Source organism: Lemur catta, chromosome 1 (genome assembly GCF_020740605.2).
Source record: "Lemur catta isolate mLemCat1 chromosome 1, mLemCat1.pri, whole genome shotgun sequence".
In the NCBI taxonomy this organism is placed as follows: Eukaryota; Metazoa; Chordata; class Mammalia; order Primates; family Lemuridae; genus Lemur; species Lemur catta.
Genome location: NC_059128.1, coordinates 173,832,044 through 173,856,325, shown reverse-complemented (window position 1 = coordinate 173,856,325; position 24,282 = coordinate 173,832,044). Strand labels below are relative to the sequence as shown.

Sequence of the window (24,282 nt, the reverse complement as noted above, 5' to 3'; positions counted from 1 at the left end):
GGTTCCAAAACACTTTTTATTCACGACAGGAAAATGACGCTCAAAATACAGTTATGTAGCTTACTTACATTTCAGATGTGTGAATGTGTTAAATGTTTATGTGTCTTTTGTTTTCTGCTGCCAAGTCATATTAAATGGGAATATCATGTTATTGAAGGATGAAGATAAATAAAATACTGAGTATATAATTCATTTAACAATATTTCTTGAGCTCCAACCATTTGCCAGGCAGTGGATATATAATAGTGAACAAAATGGACAAGGTTCCTGGAATTTACACTTTAACTGGCAGAGACAGACCACAATCTGATAATTACACAAATAAATACATAGTGACAACCTTTTGTGTTCTGGGAAAGGAGAAAATAAGAGCATGATTAAGTAGAGAACCCTGTTCTATTAGTGGAAATGAGATGTGAGATGGTTTTCCCTGAGGAAGTTACATTTGAGACAATTAACTCAAGGAATAGGAATTTACCAGGTAAAAGTTCCAGGCAGAAGGAACCGCATGTGCAGAGCCCTGAGGCAGAAGAAACATGGTTTTGAGGAACTGACAGAAGGCTGGTGGAGCTGGACCAGAGAAGTTCTGGGAAAGTGGTTCAGTGGAGCTAGAGAGATAGGCAGAGACCACATCATTTCACTAAATCACATTAAGGATTTGAGCTATTAAAATGTGATTACTGTCACCAGTTTAGAAAATTTATGAAATCTAAATGTCCATTAGTAGGAGCTAGAGAAATAAATTACAGTATAATGATGTAAAAGAATACTATGTAACTGAAAGGTATCCTTACTAATAATAACCTATCTAACAGAGGAAAATAAACTATCAAACAGAAAAAGAAAGAAACTCACGGCACATAATTGCCCCTTTGAAAAGGAAACTCACAACACAACTACCCCCTTTGTTTTGTTTAATTAAAACACCTGTGGCCTAACTCGTTATCTCTATGAGTTTTGTTTTCTCAGACGTGGAAGAGCCCTCAGTGGGCAGTAGGGGTGTAAGCTGTTTTGTAAGGAGATAGAGAAGTGACTCAGTTTCCCCATACCAGAGATGGAAAAGTGACTCAGTTTCTCCTCCCCAAATGGGCCCCCATAAGAAAGGGTGGAAATTTACTAAGTGCTCACGGTGGGTAGAGAAAGATTTCTCAGAGTTTAAGATAGAAAGAAGTACAATTTTTATTTATTTTCCCAAGAAAGAAAGAAAAAGAGAGATAGAGAAGGAGGGAATGGACACAGCACACAGAGGAAGGAAGGAAGGCAGTGCCAGGGCAGCTGAGAAAAAGCTGTTTGGACTTTTAAGGGGTAAAAATGGCTTCCCCCCCCCTTTGCTTTAGCAGACTGATAACAGAGGTGGCGGCAAAGCTGTTGCAGGTGTTCTTTATTTTTTATGTTTTTCTCTTTTCTCTATCAGTCTGACTATCAAAGTCCTTGGAATCTGGTTTTAGCAGGAATTGAGGCACAGAGTTGGATCCGGGAGTTTGCATCCCTGCTGTCCACTTAGGGCTCTTCAGGACTGAGAAAATGAAACACTGAGTTAGGCTACAGGTGTTTTAATTAAACAAAACAAAGGGGGTAGTTGTGAGTTTCCTTTTCAAAGGGGCAATTATGTGCTGTGAGTTTATGTCTTTTACTTTCTGTTTGACAGTTTATTTTCCTCTGTTAGGCTATTAGTAATGCTACCTTTCAGTAAATGTAAAAAAAAAAAAAGAATGAGGAAATTTACTAGTGTTGAAGTCAAATAGAGAGAGGAATCTCTGAAATGAAAACATTTTATTTGGAAAGCAAGAATTGCAATTCACGGCATACACACAGACTGGGTGGTCTTGGTATGTCTGAAGAACAAAGAGAAGGTTAGAGATTTTAGAAAAAGGAGAAATGTTATGTGTTGCTCCTCAAGAATGTTCGCGGGCACTAAGTTTTGGGGAGCTGGCAAACTCTGATTGGTGAGTAAGGGCAGTGGGTAAAGCCAGTTTTAGAGTTGCAGCAGGTTGTTTCGGCAGCCATTAGATAAAACTAGTTTCAGTTTACAGCAGCCAGGCTTGCAGAGAATTACATTTTTGGAGCAGTGGTATGTGCCCTGAATACTTTTACCCCTGACTTCTCAATTCTGTTTTAGTTGGGTATGACAGGAATGGCCCAATTCTTATGATCAACTTTCATATTGCCTACTCAAAAAATAAAGAAAATTTCAATTTAATACTAAAATTTTTATAAAAAAGAATTAAAAACAGGGAAAACCCCTATATGTCACGTAGATACGTCCTATATGAAACTTCGAAGGATTCTTTTGGCATAGTAAGTTATCTTTTTCTCTGGATTTATTATAATAATAATTATATATGTAACTTACTATACCAAAAGAATCCTTCGAAGTTTCATATAGGACATATCTACGTGACAGACAGGGATTTTGTTATAATATTTCGAGAATATATTTATTGTATCTCAAGTCAGATATATTTGATAAAGTATAGTAATTAAGAACATGTTTGTTGGTGTGAAATCTTGTGTTTGTATTCTGGCACTGCCATGTATACAGTTGGTTAACTAGGCAAATTACTTCAACTCTCTAAAACTATTTTGTCATCTGTAAAATGAGAACAATAATAATATTTACCTGATAGAATTGTGATGTGAATCATATGGTATCATGCATGTGAAGCACTTGGGAGGGTATATAGATATGCTATGCTGATCGCCTAACAAATAGTTACATACTATCCCTTTCTATGAAAATATCTTCTAATTAATACCACATGTCAAAAGTTTGAGTGCACAGAGAGAACACTGAAGGAAATGCCAAAAAGTTGTAGTTACCTCTGACAGGTGGGATTATGGCTTATATTTATTTCTTGCTTTATTATTTTGTGTATTTTCTAAACATTGATTCATCAGCATGTATTTAAAATTGGTAACATCTGCCATTTACATGTGCTACCTTTCCTACAATTGTAATTTTTAGTACCATCTTTTTTGGCAGTGTTAGAAAGTCTGCAAACCCTGATTCAAGTTATGTTACTGCTTAATTCTACAAATTTATCCATGATTATTTTTGTTTTCTTCTGTATATTTTGATTAATATACCATTTAAAAAGGCTTTGTGGCCAGAGAGGCTAAATTGTGATTGAAATGGAAAAGTGCTTGCATTTTGAGACCATCTGTGGGAGTTGCATTGTCTGAAACTGACAAGAGATCATGGCAGATGGTGAGGTCAAAAGATTGACTTTTTGAGCTTGACATAATGTGTTCATGAAGCTGGAAGAAGAAATCCAACTTATTTTTTAACTAACAGAAAAGCTTGGTGACAGGAAGAAGTGTACAATTGTTGAGTCTGGATAAAACATAATGCATCAGTGCACATGACTGGTTTATCTCTGAGGATCATCAGTACTGCCAAAGATGGCAACTTCTTGAAACATTTGGTGTCAGGTTTATTTACTTTCTGGACACTTTTGAAGGTTTAAGTCATATAATGCAAATAATTTGTAGATTAAATACAATGTCAAAGAAAGACAAAAGCTTTAAAAATACTTAGAAATGTATTTTTTAATTAAAAGGTTATAAAGTATCACTCAAAGCCAACATAGCATATTAATTTTTAATTGAATGAAGGAAGTCTCGATCACAATCCTATTTGTTTTATAACATTTATGTAATCCAATTTTATTTCATTAAAATTACACTTGAAGGTTTAGTGATTATAATAGTCTCATTTACCAGGCTATCTCCAGTGCCTGCATTAGTGCCTTGCACATAGTGGCTGTTCAGTATTTGCCAGATGAGTAACGAATAAATGAAGGAAGTTATTGCCTATTGTTAATTTTAGAAGAGTTTTTCTTAACTACAATTAAACATTTTTCTTTTTTCTGTTTTAAAATTGGATTTATATTGTGGTATTTTTCACTTCCACTATGTGTGAATTATGTATTATTTATTTTGGAGGAGGAAGCCTTAATTTGTCATGAGAGATCAGTGAACTGATTTTTTTCCTCTAACATTGATTGAATGCTTACCTTGGGCTAGGCAGTGTCTTAGTAATTTTACATTTATTAACTCATTTAATTAAGTAGATGTACTGTTACTATTTCATAGTTGAAGAAATGGAGGCAGAGATAGTAAGGTAAATTTGCTCAAGAAATCTATGTACTTTGGCTCCATTTCAAACATTTATTATTTAAATTGTTGCGGGGAGTAGGGGGTGGTGGTCTTACTCCGTTGCCCAAGCTGGAGTGCAGTGACAACTGCAGTCTGGAACTCCTGGGCTCAAGTAATCCTCCTACCTTAGCCTGAGTAGCTGGGACTATAGGCACGGGCCACCAAGTCCAACTAAGTTTTCTTATTTTGTATAATTTTTTAAAATTTTTTGGGGGGTCTCCTGGTGAGGACCAGAAAACCTACTAGACAAATTCTAAAAGAGCTGTAACACTAAGTTTTTTTATTTTTTGTAGAGATGAGGTCTGCTATGTTGCCTAGGCTGGTCTTGAATTCCTGGCCTCCGGCGATCCTCCCACCTCTGCCTCCCAAAGTGCTAGGATTACAGGCATGAGTCTACATCCTGCCCAAACATTTATTATTTAGGTAACATCTAGAGATTCCAGTTTGTGCTGAGGTCTGGTGAGGAGATGCAAAGGGAATACTAAGCAAAATTGCGCTTTGTTCTGTCAAGCTCATTAATGTGGCTAAGTAGCATTTTTATTGGTAGCCTCTTATTATAATGTGCTGAAATAGTAACACTCTGTTAATTTCTTTTTATTTGTGTGAATAATACAGTGCTACTCAATAGCCTAGCTCTGAGGAAATATAATATCATATTGAATACTGAATACAGGAATGAAGCAGATGTGGAGACAAGCAGCTCTGACCATTACAACCACACTCTAGGCACAAAAAAATACGGAGAAGGGAAAAAAGGATACCTACTAGCCAAATCTGGCAGCCCACTCCAACACTGTCTGCTTATATTTCATTGGCCAGAATTATGTTACCTGTTATATGATCTGGGAGAAAGGCTGAGAATGTAGTATTTTTAGTTGGGGACATTGCCACCTTCAATTTCCAAGGAGGAGGAGGAAAATGATGTTGGGTAGGCAATAGTAGCTGTTGTGGATATATAGAAAGTTTCTAAAATTTGACCTGTTCAAACCATCCTTTGGATGGAAAAGACTTCATTGTTTTTTGTTATAACTGTATTTCAGTAGGTTGTAAGGTAATCTTAAAATGTTTAAAATTGAACTTCTTTGTATTTAGGAATGTTTAGAGGGTTTATGTATAAACTAGACGGCATTTGGCACATTGACTTGGTAGATCTGGTGATTTTCACTTTAACAAATTGCGTATAATTTACTCCTAACATAATTATGAAATATTCAGTATATCTATTTTTCAGACAAAGACACAGAAGCTCTAAGAGGTTAAGTTACTTGTTCAAGATCACACAGCTAATAAGTGTGAGAGCTGAGACTGAGCCAAACTCCCTGCTCTTTCCACTCTACTGCTTTGCTGCTTTATTTGTTGTCTACTTTAAGCAGGACGCTTAGAACTAGGTTGTTACTTTATTGATTTTTTTTTCTATTTCATTAATTTGTGCACTTTATTTCATCTTTCTTTGAGTTCTTACTGTTCTTTTTAAGCCTTTAAATTGGTGGCTTAATTAATAAAAATAAATGAATCTACTCCTAAATACTAGTATAGCTGGACTTTAAAAGTTTTATTCTTTTGATTTTTAGTTCTCAATATTTTATTTTTTGTTATTTTCATTGTCATTCAGTTCTAAATATTTCAAATTCATGGGGTGTTTAAATAATAATATAGTTTTATTTTCTAAATATATGACTTTTAACTGTTTTTTTAAAAATAGTTGATTCCTAACTTAATTGCATTATGGTCAGAAACTATAATCTTTATAATATTTCCTTTTTGAAATCTGTTGTTACTTCCTTGGTGAAAATGTTAATATATATGGACAAAGTTTATAAATTTGTGCTTAAAGAGATATGTTATATCTATTAGTTACAGAGTTCTATGTAGATCTGTTGGATCAAGCTTGGTTGAAATAGTAATCTTCAAAATGCAATACTTAACATTTTAGCTTTAAATTGCTAATTTGTATATATAGGTAGTTTGGTGAAAGGCATATAAGGAACTTATACTTTATTATTTATCTCATATTTAAATTTATATCACTGAAGAGGACATAAGAAATAGTTGATAGATGTAGAACAAATCTAGTGTAGGAACTTGATATTCAGATTAGGTCATAATAGACATACAGTGGGAAAGCAAAAATTATAGTTGTGGACTGGGCACAGTGGCTCAGTAATCCCAGCATTTTGGGAGGCTAAGGCTGGAGGATCACTTGAGGACAGGAGTTTGAGACCAGCCTAGGCAGCATAGCAAGACCCTATCTCTACAAAATTTGTTTTTTTTTTATCATTGAAAAATCACAGCCTCAGTGTTTTATTGAAAGTAAAAGCACCTTGTTTCTTTTCCACAAAATTTTACTTATAGATTCAAATTGTAGCATGTTAGGCAGTCATTTGAAGCCCTCATTTCTTTGAGCCCCCTTTATTTATGATATTTTCAAAGTTGCTTTATTTTATTCTTCCTCTTGATTGTATTAAAGTTTTAATTTTGAAATAATTTTAAAATAAGAGAAATATTGCAAAAATAGGGCAAAGAACTCCCAAATACTCTTTAACCAGATTCACCTATTGCAGACATTTTGCCATACATGCCTTATTATTTATTTATTTTTGCTGGGAGGTGGTGGTGGGGGGAGCCATATATGCTTTATTATTCTCACTTTCTCTGTATATTCAGATTGTATATATTTTTTCATCATTTGAGGGTAGGTTGCTGCCATCATACCCCTCCACTCCTAAATATTTTAGTATATTTTTTCTAAGAAAAAGGACACTTCACTTATAGAAAACCCCCCAGTTTATTGATCAAAATCAGGAAATTTAATAATGAAGCAATACTATTATCCAATCTGTAGGCCTTATTATCTCTAATTACTCTAATAATGATCTTCATAGCAATTATTTTCTTCTGATCTAATGTTCAGACTAGTATCGCACATTGAATTTAATTTCATGTGTTTTTAGTCTTTTTAAATCTGGAGTGTTTCTGAGCCTTCCTTTGCCTTTCATGACACTAATGGTTGAAGAATCCAGGCCATTATTTTGTAGAATGTCTCTCAATTTGGATTTCTCTGATATTTCCTCATGATTATGTAGATTTTGCATTTTGGGCAGAAATGCATCAGAAGTGATATTGTGTCCATATCAGTACCCTTGAAGAATTACATAATGTTGTTTTGCCCCATTGTTGGTAATCATTTGGTAACATTGATCACTTGACTATAAGTGATATATACCAGGTTTCTTCACTGGAAAAGTTTGAATTAATATGTATTTTGTAAGGATTTCAAAACTATGAAAATATCCTGTTTTTCACCATACTTTCGTTGACTAGTTTGACCATTTATTGGTGATTCTTTCCTTCAGTTATTATGTTGGTTACAAAATGGAGGTTTTACTAACTGTATCATTCATTTATGTTTATTAGTTAGCATTCTACTACAAAGAACAGCATTCCCTTCTCCCCTGTTATCCCCAGTAATCCTAGATTATTATTTTAGTCAATGGGTCCGTCTGTTACTGTCATATATTTTGGTGACCATTTGTCCCAAATTGTCCAGTTGTAGCCCCTTTAAGCTAGCTCCTGTGTACTTTTGACATGTCATTTCTTGGGCCCGTCCTTACTTTAAGCGCAATAAGATGTTCTAGGTTTATCTTGTACTACATTTGCTGCCTTGCCCTGGAATCAGCCATTTCTCTAAGCCCTGATGTTTCCTTCAGTGGATTATCTAAAGCAACATAGTTTACTACTATTTCAAAGCTCAGGCTCTATCACTTGTGAGCTGAGTTGACTTGGTTAAATTACTTAATCTCTCTAAGCCTCAATTTTTAGCTGGAAAATGGAGATTAAAATATCTCATAGTTTTGTTGTGAGGATTGATTTAGACAATTCACTTATAAAACAATGCATGTCACATAATAAATATGATATAAAAGTTGCCCATGATTATTATTATTACATTACTATTCCCTCTTTTTCCCTTTAACAGGATGTTCTTTTAAAGAATTATTGAAGACGAAGTTTTTTTTTTGTTTTTGCTTTTTGTTTGTTTTTTAATGGCTTTACAGAATCTTAAATAGAATACAGTTTGACATGACGGCAAAAAATGTAAGTATTTGTAAATTTTCTTTTTAATGTAAGTATTTTTTTAAAGTGAGCTGTGCTTTTTCTTGTATATTTTCTCACTATTCTGGTTAAACAAATTTAATTTACTGGCATGGATTTTATAATTGTTTTTGTTTATGTGGAGTATGAAATAATAACTTTATTGCTATTGAATACAGTAGTCTATTGGGCATGTAGCATTCTTATAAATTCGTACCAAGTTGATCCCTCTCAACAGCTGCAAAATTCTATCTCCAGAAAGTTTCCCCCTTCCCTTCTCTTTGGATACTGTAATAAATTTATTTTGGTACTTGCTGGAAGATTACTTGACCTTATTGAACAAATCACTGTTTTCTTTGGCATAATTTTTTCTTTTTGATTTATTCAGGAAAATGTGTATGCTCAGGTGTTGTGCAGAAGAAGCTTGCTGTGCTCCTCTAGATGATTCCTGAAGGAACATTAGACTTTAGATGTTTTAGAGAAATTATTCAATTTTTTTCCTCTGCTTGAGGCTGTCATTTGTGAATCTACCTTCCTTCAAGTTATATTCTTATTGTCATCCTGTATTAATGAATTTGTTTCCACTTATGTTGAAGAATTATGCCATTACTCAAGCCTAAGAATTCCATCCTTGCTTGAGCTGCTGCATTTGCAAACAGGAGTCTTGACTGGTATATCCAGTCCAGCCAGTGCTCCCCAGTAGGCCACCTAGGAAGAATGGCTGTGTTTGGTCTTGGGCTTCACCAAACCTCCTTGCTTTCTTTTGACTCTGCCTTCAGCCAAGGTCATGCAGATTTCTTCCTTCCTTCACAATGCCCAAACCTTTGCTATTACCTTGTTTCATATTGACCGTTTGCAACTCTAGCTTCTAGTCTAGGAGCCTCACCCCTCCCTGCTCCCTGAGCCTTATCTCTGAGCTCTGTTTCATTAGATTTCTTGTGCAAAGGAGTATCCCCATGCCATCTCCAAGGTCTTGTCCTCCTCAAACTCAAAGGATCCCCTTGGGCCTAGCTGGTGTCCCTGCCTTCCTCAGATGGGAGCCACACTGCAGAGGCTCCAGAAAAGCTTCTGCACCCATGTAAGAAGGATCACCTTCATTTAATCCAATTTAACTGTAGGAATAACAGTGCTGAAAAACAGTATTTAACAATTCTGTGATGAATTATGCAGCAAATCAGAAGATCACTCCCAAATATTATGTCCACAAGAAATGGCCTTATGCAGCTAATTGTTAACTGGGAATCTCTTTCATTAATTCACATGGGTCAGCTGGGGGTGTGGTGGCTCACATCTGTAATCCTAGCACTCTGGGAGTCCAAGGCAGGAGGATTGCTTGAGCTCAGGAGTTCGAGACCAGGCTGAGCAAGAGCGAGACCCTGTCTGTACTAAAAAAATATAGAAAAAATTAGCGGGGCATGGTGGTGTGTGCCTGTAGTCCCTGCTACTCGTGAGGCTGATGCAGAAGGATTGCTTGAGCCCATTTGAGGTTGCTGTGAGCTAGGTTGATGCCATGGCACTCTAGCCCAAGCAACAGAGTGAGACTCTGTCTCAAAAAACAAACAAACAAACAAATGGGTCAACATTTTAAAATGATACTCTCATAAATGCAATGTAACAGTTTACATGCAGATCACTGTACAGTATCTTTTTTTTTTCTTTTTTGGATTACACTGACTAATGCTGCATTATGTTTTATTGTATAATAAAATTACATGCTAAAATTATGCTCATAAATGTACACAAATGTAAACCAAGATATTAGTTATGTTTTCACAGATAGAAGTCATTAGCATAGCTATCAAATTCTTCTCCCATTTGAATAACAACAACAAAAAAGAATTATGCCATAAAATTGGCTGGATGCAATGGCTCACACCTATAATCCCAGCACTGGGAAGCCAAGGCAGAAGGACCACTTGAGGCCAGGAGTTTGAGACCAGCCTGGGCAACCTAGCAAGATCCTGTCTCTATAAAAATAAAAATAAAAAAATTAACCAGGCGCAGTGATGCATTCCTATTTGGGAGGCTGAAGTTGGAGGATCACTTGAGCCCAGCAGTTCGAGGCTGCAGTGAGCTATCATCACACCACTGCATTTCAGCCTAGGCAAAAGATCAAGATCCTGACTCAAAAAACAAAAATAAAATAGACCTTGTCTCAAAAATAATAATAATAATAAAATAAATAGTACAACATATAGGGAAATAATTTATTATAATTGCTCTACTGTTCCCATATTATTATGGAGGAATCTTTGGGAATTAAACAAAAAGAATTTATTATAAAGATACAGGGATGTCTCAAGAATTTTTTTTTTTTTTCAGACAGAGTCTCACTCTGTTGCCCAGGCTAGAGTGCCATGGCATCAAGCTCACAGCAACCTCAAACTCCTGGGCTCAAGTGATCCTCCTGCCTCAGCCTCATGAGTAGCTGGGACTACAGACATGCGCCACCATGTCTGGCTAATTTTTTCTATATATTTTAGTTGTCTAGCTGATTTCTTTCTATTTTTAGTAGAGACGTGGTCTCGCTCTTGCTCAGGCTGGTCTCGAACTCCTAAGTTCAAACAATCCACCCGCCTTGGCCTCCCAGAGTGCTAGAATTACAAGCGTGAGCCACCACGCCCGGCCTCAAGAAATTCAAGAGTAGGAATTTAGTGAGCCCTTAAAAACATATGGGCCCAGAAACTGGAAATCTACCGGGAATTGAAAGCAGTATTTGGTTTCCATATCTCATCTCTCTCTGGTTGTTACTGTGCATCTACTTCATTTCTCTTACCCACCCCCTTCCCTTTGTAAATCATCTTCCTCAGTTCCCCAGCCAGCATGGTTGAACATGACCGCCCTCAGCCTTTCAGAGAGAAGTGTGAAGGAAGGGAGGGAGGCAGCCTGACAGATTGTGCCTGCCTTTGTCAGTTCTAATTTCAGACTCTTTGGGAAGGATCTCTGGCACAGCCTGAGTATGATATCCGCTAGTGGTTTGGTTAGTTGGGACCAGGAGAAGCTAGTATCCTAGTGTATAAAATGGCTGCTAGGGTCCAGCAGAGTGTATGAGGAGAGATGATAAAGAGCTTCTTGTGAGTCAGACAAATAGTTCTAAATATTGTCTATTATACAGCTGAAGAATAGCATTAACAACCAACCAAACAAACCTTTGTTACATTATCTGTTTTCTTCTTCTGGGTTATAATTTAGAAGCTTGCTTTTAACATGCATTAGTAGCTGTAAGCAGATACAGATTTTGCTTAATTATCATTTAGGGACAGTCATCAGGATTTATTGAGTAATTAGGATATGGGGACAGGAAAGAAGTTAAAGAAGTCTTCTCAGTATTTGGCTTGTGTAACTGGGTAAATGGCTCTGCTATTTAATGGAAGAGGAACTTTTAGAAAAGTGCAGGATTTTGTGACAAACTCAAAAATTCTGTTTTGAACATATTAAAGTTGAACCTAAAAACATTCAGGTGGACATATTGGCTAGGCAGTTTGATAGGTGACTCTGGAGCCTAGGGGAAAACTTAGGGCTTGAAGTAGAAATTTTGGAGTCATTTCACATTAAAATTATTTTAAAACATTGGGACTATGACATGATATAGTATGTGCATGGATAGAGAATATGAGGCCCAAGGCCTGAGCACGAGGGTTCTCCAACATAAAGATGTGGAGAGGAGAAACAGCAAAGGAGACTCAAAGAATGGCCAGAAAGACAGGAAGAAAAATGTTACCCTGATGATCTGGAAGCCATATGTAGAAAATATTTCAAGGAGGGAGTGATCAATTGTGTCACATGCTGTTGAGAAGTGTCTTATAGATGTAGAAGAAATTGCCTTCTTAGGGACGCATTATTAAGCATATATCCAAATATTTACATTTTAAATTTCTGTTTCTCATTTTGCATTTCTCTATGAGAAGTTTTTTGCGACAAGCCAAATAAAATAGTGATTTGCTCAATAAGGCCTCTTATGGTTGCAAGTGATAGAAACCTTACTCAAAATAGCTTAAGGCAAAAATTGGAATGTAATAACTCACATAACTGAAAAGTTTAGAGACTCTGGCTTCAAACACATTTGAATTTGGGAGGATAAATGCTGATGTCAAGGGCCTGTCTCCCTCTTTCTGTCTTTTGACTCTATCTAGTGGCATATTGGCCTATGTTGGCCTTATAATACTTACCTCAGAAGAAGAGAGGGAACTTTTCTTTTCTAGTATTTATGTTTCAGATTCCATGGAGGAGCTTTGGTTGACCCTGCTTGGCTCACATGCTTAAACACTGTGGAGAATGAAGTGGGATAAAATAAGTGGCCAGGCCTTGAGTCATGAGCCTACTTCTGCTGCCACAGCACAATTCAGCTTCTAAGATTAACTGTCCTACCAGAACTACATGGGGTGGATCATTTTGCAGAAGAAAGATATGAAGAGCTGGCAATATATTCATTGTATCTGGGGAAAAAATTGTTATCAAATATTAATATAATAGTACCTAGCATCCAGTCATATTCTTCAGACCAATAATGCAAGTTGTGTTCTAACTTAAGCTTACCCAGTCAGTATATAATTAAGAATTTGAAATACAATTTGAGGTATAAGTTTTTGCTTTGTCAATGAGTCTATTAAAAGATACATAAGCTGTAATACTCATTACAGAAAATACAGATAAAGAAAAGACAAAAATAGCTAGCCTAGTAATTAACAGCAAAATTTTGCCTAAGAAGACATTTGGTATATACATAGACTTGTGTGTGTGTGTGTGTGTGTGTGTGTGTGTGTGTATGTGTGTGTATAGAGAGAGAGAGAACGCAACCAAAATATATAGACATTACATTTTTCTAATAAAAATGAGGTCATAGGGCCGGGCGCGGTGGCTCACGCCTGTAATCCTAGCTCTGGGAGGCCGAGGCGGGTGGATTGCTCAAGGTCAGGAGTTCGAGACCAGCCTGAGCAAGAGTGAGACCCCGTCTCTACTAAAGATAGAAAGAAATTATCTGGCCAACTAAAAATATATATACAAAAAATTAGCCGGGCATGGTGGCTCATGCCTGTAGTCCCAGCTACTTGGGAGGCTGAGGCAGTAGGATCGCTTAAGCCCAGGAGTCTGAGGTTGCTGTGAGCCAGGCTGATGCCACGGCACTCACTGTAGCCCGGGCAACAGAGCGAGACTCTGTCTCAAAAAAAAAAAAAAAAAAAAAAATGAGGTCATACTGTTTTATAACCGACTATTTACCTTAATTTCTGTGATGAATGTCTTTTCTTATCTTGGATACCTCTACAACATCATTTTAAGTGACTATTTTATGTTACCTATTATACAGACATTATACCAGGTTCTTTATAGTAGAACTATCCTTAATAGTAGATATTAAGTTATTAATATTTCCTCCTCTCTCCCTTTTTGGAACATTTTTGTTTATTTTTGCTCACTCATCATATTATTTCCGTGAGGCAAAGTCTTACGAAATTACTGAGCCAAAGTATGTGTGGTTTTTGTTTTTTTTTAGATTTTGACTAATATCGCTGAATGGCAGTTTAGAAAAATTGCACATTTATTTTTTTTAAATCTTTGCCAATCTAATCAGCAAAAAATGGTATGTGATTTATTACATTTCTCTGATTACTAGTTAGCATAAACTAGCTTTCCTTATCTTTATTGGTCATTTGCATTTCTCTTTTGTAAATTGTGTCAGGGTTAAAGTGTTGCAAGCCATTGCCATTTGAATTAACAACCTGCACTTGAAATATTGCTTTGCCATTAACAAACATATTCACATAATTGTTTTATTTGATCCAAGGAGTTCTCTGAGTTTGTTGTGCATGTATGTTTTATCATCCCCCTATTGTAGTGACTCTTCCAAGATGACCTTGCCTGTAAAAAAAGGTAGAGCCTAACTCTCAGCACAGATCATCTCACTCACTTCTAAAGAAAAGAATGCTATTTTCTTTCAATTATGTTGAGTCAGTCAGAAATATTAAATATCAATGAAATTATAATATTGTAGAATATGATTTGATTCTTAAAAATTGGACTTAGATATTTTTATTTAATAGACATTTAGTGACTTTTACAGTATGCAACACAGCATTAGAATACCCAGATATTGTTCCACTATACACAGCATTAGAATACCCAGATATTGTTCCACTATACTAACCATTTTACTATCTATATGTATCTTACAATATCATGTTATATACCTTAAATATACATAGTACAATTTATTTTTTAAAAAATTGAAAAAAAAAAAGAATACTCCACATAGAAGACTTTTCCTCAGGATCTGATTAGGCAAAAAATTTAACGTGAAATGTGAGTTCACTTTTTTCTCTTGCTTGGGAAAGATAGGTCCTTTTTAAATAGGCGGAATAAGAAAAGAATAGCGAATATTTTTAAATGCCTTTCCTAGCCAACTTTTTCTGCTTTCAAATAATGTAGCTTTCTATGAATCTTTAAACTACAAAGTGTTTATGATAGCAGAAATTAATACATATTTGAAGTTTTAGTTAAATAGGTTTTGGTTGTATTTATTTATATAAGCTTTAAATGCACACACCTCCCCTGCATCTTTGAGAACAAAATTAGCGTACAGTATTGTCTAGGGTCGACTTTTCTTTTTAGAGCATAATTCGTTGGTTACTAGGGTGCAGGTGTAAAGCTGTTTAAAAAGTTTCTGAATTCGTTTGCTATTTCACTCAGAAGAAATTGAACATTAAGAGCAGGTGTTTAAGCATAACAGTAACCCATAACTGAACTCTCTACCCTGAATATGTGGTTTTAGTTGAGGTTTTTGCCTTGTTGTTGTATAATAACAAAAAGGTATAAAGTGATCCTTTTGAAATTATTATCATACATATATTAAATGGTCACATTGTATCAAGCATGGAATATATTAAAGGCTGTCTTTGCCTTCTTTGCTTTCTTATAAAAGTAGAACACCAAACAAGTTTTACCTTTCTCTTCTTTTTATAGCAGAGTTTAAAAGAGGGGGCATACTAGTAATGTCACAGTAAACTATTCAACAAATGTTCAACAAATTGAATGTTTGACATTAATATTTGTGAGCAACTCTGGAGAGCCACAATGTGGTTTTTGTTGCAAATTTTGTTTCAAAGGGTTAACTTTACTTCTAATAGATACTTACAAGAAGCTAGACAGAGTTAAGTATCTGTATCATTATCTACATAGAATTAAGTAGCTATTTTCTGGATGTCTTAGTCTCAGCTAATGTCATAAAAATTTGATGTTATTAGATACCAGAGATAGATGTGCATTAGAATTGCTTGTCTATGATATGAATGATATGTAGAAATATTTCTACTAACATACCTTTTGACAAAAAGAAACAGCTATTAGAGCATTTGAATTACAAAATAATTAAATAATTGGCCCTAACATTATGAAATTGTAAAGTATCAAATGAGTGCTTATGAAGAATATATAATGTTAAAGAAGTGGGTAGTTTTAAAAAAATAAGACAAGTACACAGATACAAAGTTATAAAGCTTTGTGTGCTTTACAGTCTTTTCAAATTACTGGAGATCCAGTATATAACATGGTGAGTATAGTTATCAATACTATATTGTATGCCTGTAAATTGCTAAGAGGATAGATCCTAAATTGAATCTTCTCACTCACACACACACACACACACACACACACACACACACAGAGGCACACAATGTTAGCCATGTAGAGGTAATGACTATGTCAGCTTGATTGTGGTGAATATTTCACAGTGTATATGTATATCAAAACATCGAGTTGTATATATAATTTTTATATGTCAATGATATTAATATCTCAATAAAGCTATTTTAAAAAAATCCTTTCAGTGTGATAGTACCTTGAAAAGATGTTTGAGGTAACAAACTACAAATATGTAATGTTACAAGTTTGTGTAATATAACAAACTTGTTATGTTTCAAGATTATAAATCTTTAATGCTTAAAGGAATAATTTAATGGTAATAACAGAGCCATTTATTGGATGTTTGCTTTGTGCCAAGTTTTCAAACATGGAGGGTTTTTTCCCTCCAGCCTTCCTAATATATTTCTAAAATTCTGTTTGATGATACTACCATATTCAGTTCTGTGATGCCAAGTAGTACAGTGGACATTACATTCAATGAAATAAATTATCCAAAGGTGAATTTATAAACACACTTGCTATGGGTAGTCCCTCAAGTATCATACTAACAGGTAATGACTGTTAACATGGATTGAGCAGTATATGCCAAGTACTGTGCTGTGTGCTTTACATGAATTAATCTCATTTAATCTTTATAACAACCTGAATTGGTAAGTACTGGTGTCACCCTCCAATTTACAGATGAGAAAATTGCATGACTTGACCAAGGCCACACACCTAGTAGGCTTGATGAGCCAGAATATGAACCCAAGCAGTCGGACTTGAGGCCAATGCACTTCACTTCTGCATTGTGGTATTAATGGTCTTTATTTGATTCCTTACATGTCATAGTGTTGAAAGCATTGTAGATAGTGATTAAGAACAATAGAAGGCCGGGCGCGGTGGCTCACGCCTGTAATCCTAGCACTCTGGGAGGCCGAGGCAGGTGGATCACTTGAGGTCAGGAGTTCGAGACCTGCCTGAGCAAGAGCGAGACCCCATCTCTACTAAAAATAGAAAGAAATGATCTGGCCAACTAAAATATATATAGAAAAAATTAGCCGGGCATGGTGGTGCATGTCTGTAGTCCCAGCTACTTGGGAGGCTGAGGCAGTAGGATCACTTAAGCCCAGGAGTTTGAGTTTGCTGTGAGCTAGGCTGATGCCATGGCACTCACTATAGCCTGGGCAACAAAGCGAGACTCTGTCTCAAAAAAAAAAAAAAAAAAAAAAGAACAATAGAAATTAAGGGCAGCAACGAGGGTGAAATTTTGAAGTATCTATTGGCAACTTCACAGCTGCCACATTACTCCTTTTCAAAAAACTGTCAGTAAAATCTGTAGATCTCAGTTCTGCTCATAAGAAATAGTATTTCATTAATTTTTATCTTAAACTGGACAATTCATATTTTTCCCATTTCAAGCAATATGGCAACATTTATTTTTAATAATACTCCTATGGTCGATGTAATTAATTTTTATGTGGCTATATGTTATATTTGATGTGGACATCTGGTAGAAGATATAAAATAGTTTATTAAGTGATTACGTAATACTTAAGATCCTATTTTTAACTTTTTAAACTATTTTATTCAGGTTGGTTTGACTTCCACAAATGTAGAACTAAGAGAATTTATAGATCAGAATCTCAGTCCAACAAAAGGTAAGGATTGCTGAACAAAAATTTTCTGAATTAAGCTAATTTTATTGTATTTTTTGGTAAAATATGAAGCTGCATAGATTACTTTATGTATAATAATAGCTATATGACATTAGTGTGTTATCTGTATAATAATCATATTACGTCAGTGTTGTCCCATGCCAAATAACTTACGTTGTGTGAAAGTCAGTTAACCTCTAAGAGGCAGAGGGTTTTTAATTATGATTTTTCTCTTTCCTAAGAAGTCTTTCAGATCCTTGATCAGTGATGCTATTTACAATTGAAACTATTCAAACTACTTTTTTTCTTGATTTTCTTGGTTGAGAGTCCTACCTTTGAGTAGTTTAACTCATAAACAAGTACAGTTAAGAAAATACATATACAGTTTTCTATATATTTTCTATATACATATAAATTCCTTTGACTAATACATGGTTTACTGGGGGAATGCTCATACTAGAAATCTGGCCCATTAGTACAAGAACTTATGCAGGGACCAGAAGTGTATTTCAATATGTCTCTTTGAACAGTGTCTTTTAGTATGTGGCGATACATGCTGAACAAAGGACTGCTTAAGCTCAGGGGTAAGCTGCCTAAAAACTCCCGCTGCTCAGGCCATTCCTGACTGCCCCGAGGGCTAAGGGAATCAGCATCTTAGTATACCCATAGCTTATTCACAACATATAATTGGGAATCTCTGCTCTAATAAAATGTAATATTCAGGTCAGGGGAAGGAGCTGGGAACCACAAGCTTGGTATAGATAGAAAACTATGATATTGAGTAGTGAGATGGGGTTAATGAAGTGATGCGACAATCTTGAAAATAAGAAGGGAGAGGATAGCAAGTCATAAAGGGGAAGGGTGACATGGAAAAATGCCTTCAAAAGACAGAAGAGGGAATGGGTGTATACATATATAATGAGTGCGATGCACACTGTCTAGGGGATGGACACATTTGAAGCTCTGACTCGGGGGAGTGGGGGGAGCAAGGGCAATATACATAATCTAAACTTTCTATCCCCACAATATGCTGAAATAATAAAAAAATAAAATAAAATAAAATGCAAAAAGAAAAAAAAGACAGAAGACAAGAGAATGAGGGTTTGGGTGAGGAAGGTTGTCTTTGATGGTAGAATAGGCACCTGAAGGATAAGCATGCTAGTTAAGGTCATCCTTGGATGTATGTTAATAACAGTAAAGTTTAGTTAGAGAGTAAAACCTCTTTAGCTTTATAGAACATATAGAAAAGATGGAGATAGAAAATCATTTAAAAGATAAGGACTAGAGAGGTCAGGTTTAGGAATATCTATCTACATTTTTTTTTGAGACAGGGTCTTACTATGTTGCCCAGGCTGATTTCAAACTCCTGGGCTTATGTGATCCTCCCTCCTCAGCCTTCTAAGTATCTAGGACTGCAGGCATGTGCCACTAAGCCCATCTGCAATAGCTGTATGTTTTGAAAGAAAATTGTTACTCTTCTTTGAGCTGTTGGCTTGTGACAGCAGAAGGAACTACACATTAAATGAATCAACAGAATTTGGAAAAGAAATTTAAAAAATTTTTGTAACTGGTGAAATTCAGCTAATATTTATTACAGACCCAAGATGAGAGTTGTATTGGAAGTAAGATGTAGAGGAGTATTTTGAAATGATGATGTGGCAATGACATTATAGCAAATTTTGAAAATTAGAAAAAAAACCCTACCCAGCTAATTTTTTCCATATATTTTTAGTTGTCCAGCTAATTTCTTTCTATCTTTAGTAAAGATGGGGTCTCGCTCTTGCTCAGGGTGGTCTCGAACTCCTGAGCTCAAACGATCCTCCCGCCTCGGCTTCCAAGAGTGCTAGGATTACAGGCGTGAGCCAACGCACCCGGCCTTGTATATTTTTTTCGTTCATCATTTATATATTCATGTTTTAAAGTTACAAAGCTAAGATATATATGTAGTTTTCTATTTTGCTTTTTTGACCGAATTAAAAAAAAAAACACTATCCATGTTTTGACAGTCTTTGTAAATACTATTCTTACAGCTTCCTACTATTTCATTGTGTTTATAAATTATAATTTATTAAACATGTGTAGATTTTCTTATTGTTGGATATTTTAGTTTTTTTTGTTGATTTTATATATATGATGTGTTTATATATGATATAATATATACATAAGTTGGAAATCATAATGAATATCTTTAGTCAGCTAAGTTTTTGTTTCTTTTGATACATTTTCTCAAGATACTCAGAAGTGCAGTCACTAGGTCGCTCCCCTGCTTAAAATCTTTTTAACAACTTCCTATTTAAATTAAAATAGAATCCTAAATTTTTTACCTGTAACACTCTACATTATCTTTTCTACGTATGTCTTCATTCTTATTCCTGACACTCTTATTTATTATACTCACTATGTTTCAGCCACCCAGGTGTTTATTTTGGGAGTCCATTTGAATTTTGAAAGTTCAAATGAATTGATTTGCTTAGGCTATGTAATTAAGCTGTTAATATGAAGACAGTAATCTTAAATATAAAAAGATAAACCATAATTCTTTGCCTCTGGTTTTTAGCATTTGACTGTGATGTGCATAGGTGTTGTTTTCTTTGTATTTTCTGCTTGGGGTTCACTGAACTTCTAAAATTATGTCTTTCACCAAATTTGAAATGTTTTTGGCTATTATTTCTGTAGTTTTTTCCTCAAGTTGTCCTACTCCTCTCCTTCTGGGACTCCAATTTCATGTGTGTTAGATCTTTTGATATTGTCCTGTGGGTCATGAAGTGAGATTCAATTTTTTTCTCTACTATTTTTCCTCAGTGTTCTTGACATTTTACAATTTCTGTTAATGTATCTTTAAGTTAACTTGTTTTTTTCTGTTATCACCATTCTACTGTTAATCCTATCTAATGAATTTTTTTTTCCAGATCTTGCATTTTTCAGTTCTAGAATTTCTGTTTGCTGTTTGGTCCTTTATAGTTTCTATATTTCTACTGAAAATTCCTCTTTTTGTTCACCCTGAGAAGATTTTCCTTTACATCCCAAGCATAGTTTTGTTTTGTTTTGTTTTTGTGACAGAGTCTCACTTTGTTGCCCAGGCTAGAGTACTATGACATCACCCTAGCTCACAGCAACCTCAAACTCCTGGGCTCAAGCAATCCTTCTGCCTCAAGCCTCCCAAGTAGCTGGGACTACAGGCATGTGCTACCATGCCTGGCTAATTTTTTCTAAATATTTTTAGTTGTCCAGCTAATTTCTTTCTATTTTTAGTAGAGACGGTGTCTTGCTCTTGCTCAGGGTGGTCTGGAACTCCTGAGCTCAAAGGATCCACCCGCCCTGGCCTCCCAGAGTGCTAGGATTACAGGTGTGAGCCATTGCACCTGGCCCTTAAGCATAGTTATAATCGTTGCTTTAAAATCTTTTCCTGGGCTGGGGTGCAATGGCTCAAACCTGTAATCCCAGCTCTTGGGGAGGCTGAGGCAGGAGGATTGCTTGAGGCCAGGAGTTCAAGACCAGCCTGAGCAACATAGTGAGACCCTGTCTCTACAAAAAATAGAAAAATCTGCCAGGTGTGGTGGTGTGCACCTATAGTACCAGTTACTTGGAAGACTGAGGCAGGAGGATCACTTGAGCCCAGCCCAGGAGTATGAGGCTATAGTGAGCTACAACGATGCCACTGTACTCTAGCCTGTGCAACAGATCTTGGCCATCTCAAGGTCAAATTCATTGATTGTTTTTTTCCTAGAGAATGTGTCATGTTTTCTGTTTCTTTATATGTCAGGTAATTTTGTATGTATCCTGGACATTGTCAATATTTGTAAAGACTCTAGATTTGTTTATATTATTCTGAAGAGTGTCGTGTTTTTATTTTAGTGGGTACTTAACTTCATTGGATTCTGACTGTAAACTCTGTTGTCCCTGTGGTGGGTGGTGACTCACATCTTAATTGAGTTTTCGAGATTTTTTAACCTTATCTGGGCTGCTTAGAGTCCACCCCATGCATGTATGGTTCAGGAATTAGAGATTTGGGCAGTTTATACACAGAATTTAGGGCTTTTTCTAAATTCTAATAGACCTATTAGAACTATTGCTAAAAACCTCCTTCTCCCAATTTCTCCTGTCCCTTTCTAGCAATCACGTTTGTCTCAAACTCTGTCATCTAGTTCTTCAAGCCAGTAAGATCCTATTTTTTCTGTGCAAGTTTAGTACCCTGCATAACACACACTGGTGCTTGCCCTCTGGCTAAAACTCATAAAAAATGGTAAACTCATCTGGCTAAACAAGTATGACTCAATTGGTCCCTCTCTACTGTTTTGAGAAAGTTTTTAAAAAAATATTTTATCCAGAATTTCTAATTGTTATCTTCAGTAGGTTTGGTCCAATAGGAGCTAAGTGGCCATACCAGAAGCAGAACCAGAAAGTAATTCAGAAGAATACTTATTGTGGTACCATTTATCAGTAATAAAATGGAGACAACCTAAGTGTCTGACAATGGAGGAATGGATAAGTAATTCATAGTATTTCCACTTCTTGGAATATCATATGGCTATTAAAATATTTAGATACACTTTATAAATAATATGGTAGAAATGTTTGAAGTTTGAGATAAGGTGAAAAAAGTATAGAAATTTACAAATAAGGGCCGGGCGCGGTGGCTCACGCCTATAATCCTAGCACTCTGGGAGGCCGAGGCGGGTGGATCGCTCGAGCTCAGGGGTTCAAGACCAGCCTGAGCAAGAGTGAGACACCGTCTCTACTAAAAATAGAAAGAAATGATTTGGACAGCTAAAAATCTATATAGAAAAAATTAGCCGGGCATGGTGGCACATGCCTGTAGTCCCAGCTACTCGGGAGGCTGAGGCAGTAGGATCGCTTAAGCCCAGGAGTTTGAGGTTGCTGTGAGCTAGGCTGACACCACGGCACTCACTCTAGCCTGGGCAACAGTGCAAGACTCTGTCTCAAAAAAAAAAAAAAAAGAAAGAAATTTACAAATAATATGACAGTCATTTTCAACCTTGCATCTTAGATTTATTGCAAAGGATCTTACCTATGTATGTAGATGAGTTTGTAACAAGTAAAATACAAATTCATTTTGAAGTGTTACTGAAATATTAGGTTGACCATATTTTCCTCAATCAACATTCTAAGATTATGACTTATCATGTAGCTCTCTGTGCAGTTTTTTTAAATTAAATGTTTCTGAAACTTGAAAATATTAGGGACAAATGTAATATGATTATAACCGTATTTTTAAAACTGCACAGAAAAAATAATGAAAAGAAATATATTGTTTTGGTCTTGTGCTTTAGAACTAGATCTTTTTTCTTTGTACTTTTATTATTTTTCTTTGAATTTTTTAATGAGTACCTGTTAACTCTTTTTTAAGGGAAAAAATTAACAAAAACTGTTTCCTGCCAACTGTTCATATCTGAGAGCAAGGATGAGGAAGATGGAAATTGTTAAATGTTGAAAAAGAGCTCTCCTGCATATGTGCATCCTCTTCCACCTTCCACTTCCTATCAGAACTATTAGAACTATTGCTAAAACCTCAAAGAGCTCTAGGTCCTCTACCGAGGTTAGCCTCATTTTGTCTAACTGATGTATTATGATTCCACGTAAGATTTTACTTGAGAAAAGTGTTCTACTGTTAAATAGAAAAAAGATGGGAAACCTCTACCCATTAGCTACTCAATCAATCAAACTGCAGTCCACCTTGATTAATCCCTGCCCTTTTACACCAACATCCAGTCACTAAATTTGCTTTTAAAATATTATTTGTGTTTATCGTTTCTTTTCCCTCCCTTCTGCCACTATCTTATGCCTTTGTTCGTTTTCTCCTGGATTTGATAGTAACTTCTGAGAATTTACAGCCTCTCTCTCTTCAGGATCACCTCTACTTTGAGTTTTGTCTCCATTCTGTTTCTAGATTTCTCTTTCTGATGATATCACTTTATTAAGGATGGGGAAAAAACTAGTGTTTTTCCTAACAGTGTAACATCTACACTGTTAAACATAAAAACACTTGGCCTCTGGTCACCAAAATGTCTGGGGATTTCTCCCCACTAGTAAGCAATCAATTCTGACACTGTCTGCCTGGAGGTAGCATCAGATGCCACTAGTTATGGGCTCGGATCCACAAGACTGTCCCCCTCTTCACATGCTAATCATAAGCCCCATGTTGGGACCTGTGGTTCTGAGCAGTGGCGATAAATTGGGGCTCCCCCAGCTCCCTACTTAAGTTTGAGTAATTTGCTAGAGTGGCTCACAGAACTCTAGCAGAAAAGGAAAAACTTTACTTATGTTTATTGGTTAATTAATAAAGGGTATAATAAGAATATAGATGAACAGCCAGATGAAGAGATACATAGGGCAAAGTCTGGAGTATCCCGAATGCAAGAGCTTCTATTCTCATGGAGTTGGGGTGTGCCACCCTCCCAGCACACAGATGTGTCCACCAACCTGGAAGCTCTCCAAACCCCATAGTTCAGGGATTTTTATGGAGGCTTCATTGTGTAGGCACGATTAATTATTAACTCCATTTCCAGCCTCTCTCCCATCACTGATAAATAATGGGTGAGATTGAAAGCTCCAAGCTTATAGTCATAGTTTGATCTTTCTGGTGACCAGCCCCCATCCAGGAGCCCACCAAGAGTTATTTCTTTAGAACAAAAGACAGTTCTGTCACCCAGGAAATTCCAAGGGATTTAGAAGCTCTATGTCAGACGCTCCTATCACTTAGGAAATTACAAAGGTCTTAGGAGTTCTATATCAGGAACTG

General features: G+C 35.9%; 1 protein-coding gene and 1 non-coding gene across 4 annotated transcripts in view; one reads left to right on the top strand and one right to left on the bottom strand.

Moving 5' to 3' along the window:
* Window positions 1-4,369: 4,369 nt before the first annotated feature.
* LOC123631247 lies at window positions 4,370-4,431 on the bottom strand. Its single transcript, XR_006733092.1, has one exon. It is a non-coding gene; the product is annotated as a U7 small nuclear RNA (small nuclear RNA).
* A 3,702-nt stretch (window positions 4,432-8,133) lies between these two features.
* Window positions 8,134-24,282, top strand: part of TFDP2 (transcription factor Dp-2) — a 126,630-nt gene continuing 110,481 nt past the window's right edge. Inside the window, exons 1-2 of one of the 3 annotated variants that reach the window (XM_045539366.1) lie at window positions 8,134-8,253; window positions 17,459-17,525. In XM_045539366.1, the coding sequence (XP_045395322.1) occupies window positions 8,239-8,253; window positions 17,459-17,525 (82 nt within the window). In that variant the 5' untranslated portion in view covers window positions 8,134-8,238. The remainder of the gene's footprint in view (window positions 8,254-17,458; window positions 17,526-24,282) is intronic. The other 2 variants (XM_045539367.1, XM_045539371.1) reach the window with 2 other exon arrangements.